At 41.0% G+C, this 10,596-nt stretch overlaps 1 protein-coding gene across 1 annotated transcript in view; it reads left to right on the top strand.

Annotated features, from left to right (window-relative positions):
- Nucleotides 1–1,969: 1,969 nt before the first annotated feature.
- Nucleotides 1,970–10,596, top strand: part of LOC133440771 (uncharacterized) — a 29,597-nt gene continuing 20,970 nt past the window's right edge. Inside the window, exons 1-6 of the mRNA XM_061718127.1 lie at nt 1,970–2,172; nt 3,814–5,744; nt 6,204–6,383; nt 6,513–6,758; nt 6,840–7,010; nt 7,100–7,273. Coding sequence (XP_061574111.1) covers nt 3,913–5,744; nt 6,204–6,383; nt 6,513–6,758; nt 6,840–7,010; nt 7,100–7,273 — 2,603 coding nt within the window. The 5' untranslated portion in view covers nt 1,970–2,172; nt 3,814–3,912. The remainder of the gene's footprint in view (nt 2,173–3,813; nt 5,745–6,203; nt 6,384–6,512; nt 6,759–6,839; nt 7,011–7,099; nt 7,274–10,596) is intronic.

Here is a 10,596-nt window from a genome sequence, read left to right as displayed (position 1 = left end):
TGTGGAGCAACTGACAGAAGGTACAGAAGCATTTCTACAGTAGAGCAACAACATGCAAAGGTTGCAGACATATGAATACCACCAGACACGGCCTTTTGACATAAACAGCTTTCATTTGTAATAATAGCTTTCTTGACACTACAGCATTATTCTATTAAGCGATTGTGTTGTTGAATTTTTCTGTCTGTTGCTGACTTGCTGTTACGTATACCAGCACAAACATGAAACCTTGGATTTACTGTAGGTTGGGGTTCATTAGTATGACGATGTGCCACTGAGGCAGTTGATATTCTACATGACATGGCTATTTATGTATAGCTTTAACCTTGACACTACTTATTATAAACCTGTATTCTCTTCTATTAAAGTAGTACCATCACAAATACAGCAGTAAAGTTAATTCCAACCTTAGAAATCACAGTAGGTCCCATATGTGGACTTCTTTGGTGGGTCAACACCTCCACAGTTGAGTCCTGGCATGAAAATGTCCATGTGACATTAGGGTGAGTGTTTTAGTGGCTATTGTTCTTATATTGGAGTGTATTTTGTTTTAAATTAGCCCAAAACATACTAGTGTGCGCGTGTGGGCAAGGCCAAGGTGGCCCGGTTACATGACTGACTCCTGGCCTGAAAAAGTTTCCCAGTCCGGCCTTGAGTGTGAGCACCACAGGTGAGCACACGCACGTCTTCACAACAGAAAGTGGAGGAGAGCAGGTTTTAGTGTGTTGGGATGTCACATCATTTCAATATTGTCTGCTGCCGTGTATGCAGTGGTGTAAAGTAACGAAGTACTTCGTTATTGTATTTAAGTAAGATTTTTGAGAATTTGTACTTTTATTGATACTTTCATTTTTCTGTACTTTTACTTTAACTTCGTTACATTTTCAAGGAAAAAAATCGTACTTTTAATCCGCTATATTTAAAATTGGACACGTCATTACTCGCTACAAATTAAAGAACAGCACAGCGGGGGCTGATTTATGGTCTGCGTTACACCGGCGCAGAGCTACGGCGTAGGGTACGCGGCGACGCACACCCTACGGCGTAAGGTGTGCGTCGATTTAACGCGGAACCATAAGGCGGACGGGAAGGAAGGGGGGCGCATGAATATACCGAGAAGGAGCCGCAGCTCCCGGGAGAGTTGCGCTGCAGATGCGGGCCGGAAGGCCGGAGGAACCGCCGTCGCGTCGAGTACCGAGGAGGACTGAAGCCTGAATTATGGTTCTGCGTTAAATCGACGCAGAGTCTCGCCGTAGGGTACGGGCCCTGCGTTGGTGTAACGCGGAACCATAAATCAGCCTTGAGCGGCAGCCGACGCGTGTCCATGCGGACCATTCTTTTATTCCACCCCTTCTAAGGTGGTTTTGGCATTTAAAAGTTCAAAAGTCTCATCCTTTATCAGCTGGGGTTGCTTAATGTTGTCACTGCATACTACAGGCTGGGGGTGAACCTGTCAGCGGGGCCAATGGGCTACAGCAGCAGTGATGATCAAAGGGAGAAATTAAATGGGGTAATGGAAACAAACGCTAAAGGGGTCAGAATAATATCACCATTATTTAGAGTTGTAAGCAAATTCTTGGATTCTTAATTTCTTTGCAATCCTTTTGAAAATAATTTTGTACTTTGAATTTTGTACTTTGTACTTTTTACTTTTGTACTTAAGTACATTTTACACCATGTACTTTTGGTACTTTATTATATTTAAGTTGAGGTACTTTTATACTTTTACTTAAGTAATGTTCTTAATGGGTACTTTTTACTTTTACTTAAGTAATTTTCAAGCAGAAAATTTGTACTTTTACTTAAGTACAATATTTTTGTACTTTTTCCACCTCTGCGTGTATGTGTTTTGTATTTTCCTGATTTCCTTTCAATACTGACTCTTCAGTGAGCGTGATACCGGTACAACAGCGCCTCTGTGTGCTGGCTCGGAGCAACTACAGCAGTAGACGGAGTTTAAAAACAAATTCAGAGCTTTCAGACGAGGAAAATGCGGATTTGACCGCAACAGCGAGTTGTTTTTCTGTCTCCAGTAACTCTTCCAGCTACAGTTTGATGAATGACTCACATCCTCTTCCGCCAACTTTTATGCTTCAACACGGAAACCGAAACCAGTTTGATACAGACTCTGATCGCAGAAAGCAACTAAGAAGAGATTGTTACACAAAAGAGGTTAGTCTACTTTAATCTGTCATGATTCCGCACGGACCCCCAGCTCTTCGCAGATAAAGTAGGCTATACAAGTTTAGATATTGTAATCTGTGGTTTGCGGAAGAGCTGTCTTTAGTGTAGCCTCGCCGAGCGAAGTCCGAGTAAACTGGTAAAATCAGATTCCCCCGAACAGAGAAATCCGACCATAAACTGGTTAGATTCATGTTGAATGTGTGGGTTCCTATTTTCTTCAAAACGTCCACGTCATGTGACCAAATTACACCTCAACTCAGCCGGTTGTTCTGTTACATGATCCAACGAATGTGCAGCCTTTATTACATTCGAGCCGTTTCTTTGATCTGATATGAACTTTTTTGTTGAATACGTTTTCTTTCACTAGTTTCTACATCATTTCAACTTGTTATTCCATGAGCCAAATTATGTTTAAAAAACGAGAGAGGAAGAGAAAGATAGAGCGAACAACAGAGAGAGAGAGAGAGAGAGAGAGAGAGAGAGAGAGAGAGAGAGAGAGAGAGAGAGAGAGAGAGACCTCCTTTTTGAAACTGTTCTCTATTTCTGATAACATTTTAACAGGATTTTTTTTATTTAAGCCAGTTTTCATGTTCTTACTATTTTTTGTAACTCCCAATAAAATATATACATAAAATATACAATATAGCCTATACATAAAGTATACAATGTATAATACAACAGTTAATTTCCTTTCAGGGATTAATTAAGTATTTTGAATTGAAGTGAATAGAAAACAACATAGTACAGAACTATAAATTTAAAGATACAAAAAATGAAGTGAAACAAACGCATGTAAATGGCTCCGTTATTTTTTTATTGAGGTTTTAAAATCAAAGTGAATTGTAAAATTTCCCGAGCAAATTTCTGAAAATGTTGATATGTCTTACTGCCCATTTGTGCTCTCTTGCTGCTTGTGTTTGGGGTTGTTAAGGTTCTGTGTGAGCTGGTTCTGCTTGTGTTTGGGGTTGTTAAGGTTCTGTGTGAGCTGGTTCTGCTTGTGTTCGGGGTGGTTAATAATGGCCAATAAACCACAACCCCTGCTCTGCAGTGTTGTTCATTAATAACCCTGAACCACCATTACCACTCTGAACACAACCAGAACCACCTCTGACAGAAGCAGAACTTGGCAACACACACTTTAATTTTACATTAAGTGAAATTAACTATATTTGTTATGGCCCCCTCTGGCCAGCCGGAGCACCAGATGTGTTGGGGAGGATCTGGCCGGAATAACGGGATCCTTCCACACCCTACGTCCTGGTCTGGGGTTCTTTCTTTTTGGCTTGTGAAAGGGCCATTTTTCTGAATCACAATATGGGCTTACCACTACTGGCATGCCCAAAATTATAAACTTCAACGCCACTTGATGTATTGGAAAGACGTTTGATTGTACATACTATTAGAGATTTTTATTGTTTTGAAAGCAACTAAATTAATGTTTTGATGATAAGTGGAGATGTTTCAGTTATAAATAGAACTATGTTGCTTGTTGGGTGTTAATTTATGCAATATAATTAGAAAATCTTGTTTTGTGTTGTGTTTTAGGTACTACTTGTAAAAAAGATGATTTGGTTGCCACATTAGTAGTTGCTGCAGGTAACATTTCTTAATTGGTTTCTCTTTTTGTAGGTTTTGACGGTCACCTCCCACGGACACTGCTGAGACAACCAAACTTGATAAGGACAGAGCTACAGATAGAAGTGCGAGTATGGTGATGGATTTGGAGACATGACAGATAATAAAGTCATGGAGAATATCAAACAAAAGCTTAAAGCACATCTGTTGGAGAAGTCAGCATGGATATACGAAGGTTTATCCCAGAGTCGGAGTGAGCTCAGGAATGTCTACACAAAACTGCTCATCACACAACAGGCTGAGCAGCATGGTTGCCTGTCACATGAGAGTCTACATCACTTTCTGCACCCTGACAAGGAGTCACCATATTTAACATCAGACTATCAGGAGATAACCAGCCTGGATATCTTCAAACCAGGACAAAACATCTCTCTACAAGAACCTCTTAAAACAAAGACCATCAAGAGAGTGGTGACAAAAGGGATCGCTGGCATTGGGAAGACATTTGCCATCCAAAACTTCTCCCTAAATTGGGCAGAAGGAAAATCCAACCAGCACATTGAGTTAATGTTTGTGCTCCCTTTCAGAGAGCTAAACATGATCAAAGAGGGTAAGTACAGTCTTCTGCAGCTGCTTCTCCACTTCTACCCTGAACTGAACCATTTGAAAGATGCAGGACAACTCAACAGCGTGCAAGTGCTATTCATCTTTGATGGTTTGGATGAAAGCAGATTTCCACTGGACTTCGATCGATGCAGGAAAATGAACGACGTACACCAGAAATCAAAAGTGGAGGTGTTGCTGATCAACCTAATCAAAGGGAGTCTGCTCCCCAATGCTCTGCTCTGGGTAACTTCTCGACCTGCTGCAGTCAGTCAGATTCCTTCTTCATACATTGACCGGATGACAGAAGTGCAAGGGTTCACCGACCAGGAAAAAGAAAACTACTTCAGAAAGAGATTCAGCAATGCTGCTCAGGCCCAAGAAGTCCTGACTTGTCTCAGTGGGATGATCGGCTTCTATTTCATGGGCCACATCCCAGTCTTCTGTTGGATAGTGGCCGAGGTATTCAGGACAGGATGGAGTGACCAAAGATGCCAAAGGATCACAACAATGACAGAGCTGTACATCCATTATTTGTTTACTCAAATGCAAAGAACAGCACAGAAATATCTGACCCAAAGCTCAGAAACAAAGGCAGAAAAGAATCCATCTAAGACCCAGAATGCAGCCATGCTTCTGAATTTGTCCAAGTTAGCCTTCAAACAGCTGCAGAAAGGAAACATCATCTTCTACGAAGAGGACCTCAGAGAGTGTGGGATTGATGTTGGTGAAGCCTCTTTATTTTGTGGATTTTGCTCAGAAATCCTGAAGGAAGAATGTGGTCTGTACCAGAAGAAGATGTTCAGCTTCGTGCATTTAAGTTTCCAAGAATTTCTGGCAGCTCTCTACGTGTTTCACTGCTGTGAGAAAAGAACGAAAAAGAACATCAGCGCTCTCAAGTCTTTCCTTGGGATTGACTCCACAGATATGAGTTTGATGGACCTGCAGAAGAAGGTTGTTGACAAAGCCTTGGAGAGTGAGAAGGGTCAACTAGACCTGTTCCTCTGTTTCTTTCTTGGACTTTCAGTGAGATCAAATCAAGTGATGCTGGAAGAAGTTTTCCCACAGACAAAGAGCAAGTCAGATACAACTGAAGAGATGAGGGAGTACCTGAGAAAGTTTCATGCTGGAAACCTCCCAGCAGAGAGGTGCATGAATCTTTTATTATGCAAGTTTGAGCTCAAACAAGACAGGTTTCAGGATGACATCAGGATGTACCTGAATTCAGGGGTGAGCCTTTCCCCCATTGACTGTTCAGTTGTGGCCACCCTGCTGCAGGCTTCTGGGGAAGTGGTCCAAGAACTCGATCTCACAAAATGCTTCACACCATTTCCGGGGAGCGAGAAACTGATTCTCCAGATTAAACACTGCAAGAAAGCTGTGTAAGTACAAGCACATTTCTGGTTTGAAACAAAGGATTAATTCAGGCATAATCTGGCAGGAAGTAGATGTTTTTAATCTGTAATTCACCCTGCATGTAAAATTATTAGATTCATCATGTTCCTCAAGTATAATTTGTTGAACAAACTACATTGTTTTAAAGAGGCAGACGCTTTGAGTTACAACTAAACACAATATTGGAAACAAATTCTTGTATAGTCTGGTTAGCATACAACAGTTTCTTAGTATAAGTGCTAGATTTTCATTAAAGAAATACAACTTTTAGATGGAGCAAAAATGTTGTTCAAGCAGTGTTTCCCAACCTGGCTCACATAGGTGAAAACCACTCAGGGTTAGGGCCACCTTTGTCTGCTCTCATTAATATCAAAATTACTTTAATTCATTATGTCACTCACCACCTGTCAACCTCGTTTAAATATGCTTTTCTTTTGTTTATACAGACTCGACAGTGAACACACCACTGATGATAAGATACTCCAGATTCTGCTGTCCATCCTGCAGTCAGCAGAGTCTTTCTTGCGAGAGCTGAGTCTGGTGGGTTTCACTGGTGCTGACAGATGTCCTGATCATCTTCTCTTCACCGTGCTGGGAAGTCCTACCTGTAAACTGGAGACACTGAGGTCTGAAGATTTTTACCTTTGAAATTGCACAATTTGAAAGTTACTTACAAACATTGAACCCACTGAATCAAAATAAATATGAATCATTGCATGCTTGGTTCTGCCTCTTTTTGGTATGTTTTTGTACAGATTGTCGGGGTTGTCTCTAGATTTCAGGAAATGTCACGCGTTGGCCTCCGTTCTGCAGGCAAAGCAATCAAACCTGACAGCACTGGACTTGAGTAGCTGCATTTACAATTATGGAAAGGATTACAGCGGCTATTCAGAAGAGCTCAAAGAGAATAAGAAGTATGAGGATATCAACGACGAGTTGACACTGCTCACCGTGATTCCCACGGGCTTAATAGGTCCTCTCAGCAACATAAAGGAATTCAGGTAACTGTATTAAGCAGTAGCACTGGCTTCAGCTCTTGCTGTGTTTTTATGTAACTTGTAGTCATTTTCTCCTGATTGCAGCATGACTGGTTGTTTCCTGAGGAGCAAATGCTGTCAGGTGTTCGCCTCAGTTCTCAGTTCAAACACACATTTGAGAATGCTCAACCTCAGTCGCAACCAATTGCAGGATGTAGGAGTGCAGTTGCTGTCTGTTGGACTGGGGAGTTCAAAATGTCAGCTTGAGACGCTCAGGTACCAATATACTTCCTGGCAGCTCAAGGCTGTATCAGTGCAGTCACTGTAAAATGTGTTTGTTTAAGTAACAGTGGATTTGTGTGCAGGCTGTCTTGTTGTGGGGTCACAGAGGAAGGCTGTGCTTCTCTGGCCTCAGCTCTGAAGTCCAACCCCTTCCACCTGAGAGAACTGGACCTCAGCTACAACCATCCAGGAGAGTCTGGAGGGAAGCTGCTCTTCGAGAGACTGGAAGACCCAAACTGTAGGCTGGAAAAACTCTGGTTAGTACTGCATCAAACTTTCATGTTGAAGTTTTTATTTACCAACAACGGAATCACAATTGGACCATTTCTCAGGCAAAATATACCAACGAGATTTAACTGCTTTCTAAAGTTATAATATTTTTAGTTATTTTTCCTCCTCAAATTTTAATATATCGTCAAACTCAGTAAACAGCTCCAGAGCTGTGTGTTCAAACTGAGCAACTTTGTGCAAAGATGGAAGAAACCCACACAGCACCTCTCCAGTCTCTTAAACAAATGATATCTGTGAATTGATATGTATCTAAGGCAATGTTTCCCAATCCTGGTCCTCGGGGCAATTTTTTTTTGTTTTTTTTTAACCTTGTCTGCACACATATTAATGGTTAATACCATGCTGGTAAAAACCTAAGGCATATATATGTGCATTGTTACTATGTTTAATATATATACACATTATATATATATATATATATATATATATATATATATATATATATATATATATATGAACACATGGAGGCACACGTCGAGCACTGGAAATGTGCAACAAAAGCCACAAACGAAACACGAAACCGACACGGAACCAGCCAAAACACAAGCAGCAACTGTCCCAAATCTCGAGATCCAATCACAATCTGAGCTAAGCTACCGCGATTAACTAACCCCAAAAACTACAGAGCAAGCATGCAGGTGAACAAGCCAGTGTGTGTGTGTGTGTGTGTGTGTGTGTGTGTGTGTGTGTGTGTGTGTGTGTGTGTGTGTGTGTGTGTGTGTGTGTATATGTATATGTGGCTGTGCATATATCTGTGTGGCTATGTGTATGTATATGTGTGGCTATGTGTGTGTGTGTATGTATATGTGTGGCTATGTGTGTGTATGTATATGTGTGGCTATGTGTGTGTATGTATATGTGTGGCTTTGTGTGTGTGTGTGTATGTATGCATACATGTATGTATGTGTGTGTGTGTGTGTGTGTGTGTGTGTGTGTGTGTGTGTGTGTGTGTGTGTGTGTGTGTGTGTGTGTGTGTGTGTGTGTGTGTGTGTGTGTGTGTGTGTGTGTGTGTGTGTGTGTGTGTGTAATAGTCCTGTCAAAGCTCAACCTGAAGTGTATCTATAGTGGGGGAGGGGGGGGAGGCAACCCCGCCACCTGCGAGACCAGAGGCCGACAAGGAAGAACCCGGAACCCAGGCCACCGGCCACCCCACAGAGGGCGAGAAGAGGGCGGGAGGAAACCCACTGTCCCCCCCCCCATTCGAGTATTGATACTCGAATGATCTATAATATTGAGTAATCTACGAGTGTTAGTAGAAGAATGTCTACCTTTTAATGAAACCTGTTTGATCCGGATGTATAATAGAAGGGGTGATTCTTTTCAGATGTTTGGTAAGAGCTTTGCTGATTATTTTAAGATCTACATTTATCAATGATATTGGACGATAGCTCGATGGGAGCAAAGGATCCTTATCCGGTTTTAATAAGAGACTAATATTAGCAGAATTCATATTTAAGGGTAGGCTTTTATTCTCCCTAACATTTAGGATCATTTTATAAAAAGGTGCTAATATGCTCCAGAATTCCTCATATAATTCGGCTGGAAAGCCATCTGGGCCCGGAGCTTTATTATTAGGCATATGCTGAAGAGCTTCATGGAGTTCTCCTATTGAGAGCGGTGAATCTTAATTCGTAACCTGCTCCTGATGTAACTTCGGCAGGTTAATTTTTCCAAGAAACTGATCGATGTATTGGTCGGATGGTTCAATTTGTGATGAATATAGTTTACAGTAAAAGTCTCTAAAAACTGAATTTATTAAACAGGGATCATGTGTAACTTTCCCTGATTGGTCCTTGATAGATGTTATGGTTGTTTTTTCTTTGTTTAAATTGATTGGCTAAATATTTCCCTGATCTGTTAGCGTGTGCAAAGTTTTCCAGGCGAAGCCTTTGTACTAGAAACTGCGTTTTTGCGTCAATTATTTTATTTAATTCTATTTTAGTTTTCCTTATTCTATTAAGGATATGTTCATCTGCAGAGGTCCGGAAGGCCTCCTCTAACGTTTTAATTTCGCATTCTAATTCCTTTGTTCTTCAGTTATCTTTCTTTTTCTTATTTGAAGAAAAGGAAATTATTTTACCTCGCATTACTGCTTTTCCTGCTTCCCATAGAACACTCGCTGATGTTTCTGACTGAAGATTATTTTGCAAAAATATGTCCCATTCTTTTTTTGAAAAAATTAATAAAGTTGGGGTCCTTAAGCAATGATGTATTAAATCTCCAATTTTTAGAGGATGATACACTCCCCCCTCTTCCCCAGAGTGAAAGTAACTGGTGCGTGATCGCTAATAATAATTGGGTGGATTTGGGATTCTGAGATATCTCTCATCAGAGAGCTACTAACTAAAAAATAATCTAACCTGGAATATGAGTGATGAACAGCTGAGAAAAAAGTATAATCCCTGAGAGTTGGGTGGAGAGAACGCCATGTATCGCAAAGACCCAGATCATTCATATATTGCTTAATAATACTTGCTTCCTGCCGACTCCTGTGACTGCCTGCGTTACCGAGCCTGTCCACTCCAGAATCCAACACCAGGTTAAGGTCTCCTCCGATGATGACTGAGATATCTCTCATCAGAGAGCTACTAACTAAAAAATAATCTAACCTGGAATATGAGTGATGAACAGCTGAGAAAAAAGTATAATCCCTGAGAGTTGGGTGGAGAGAACGCCATGTATCGCAAAGACCCAGATCATTCATATATTGCTTAATAATACTTGCTTCCTGCCGACTCCTGTGACCGCCTGCGTTACCGAGCCTGTCCACTCCAGAATCCAACACCAGGTTAAGGTCTCCTCCGATGATGACTGTGTTGTCTAGGTGAGCAGAAAGTGAATTGAAAAAAGAGTGAAAAAACGAGGAGTCATCAACATTTGGACCATATACATTAGAAAAACATAGATTCATATTTTGAATGTGCAGAGCTAATATTATATATCTACCCTCTGGATCTATGTGCGTGTCTTTTACAGTCAAATTTACCCTCTTATTAATAAGAATCACTACCCCTCTTTGTCTGGAGTTGTAACAGGCCGAAAACACATGCGGAAACTGTGCCATGGCAAGTGTATCTACTGAAGCTTTAACTAAATGAGTCGCCTGTAATAAGACAATGTCTGCCTGCAGGGTTTTTATCTGATTAAAGAGTTTTAGTCTATTCTCTCTAGCAAGGACGTGCGGTCAGGGGAGGCAGGTGAGCCAGAGCCTCACCTGTCATCATGACAAGTAAAAAGAATAATAATGATAACATCAAATAAATATTAATATTTGTCCACTGATCTTTAT

Source organism: Cololabis saira, chromosome 1 (genome assembly GCF_033807715.1).
Source record: "Cololabis saira isolate AMF1-May2022 chromosome 1, fColSai1.1, whole genome shotgun sequence".
NCBI classification, from domain to species: Eukaryota; Metazoa; Chordata; class Actinopteri; order Beloniformes; family Belonidae; genus Cololabis; species Cololabis saira.
The sequence above is the reverse complement of the archived record's forward strand: the minus strand, read 5'-3'. Positions and strand labels throughout refer to the sequence as shown.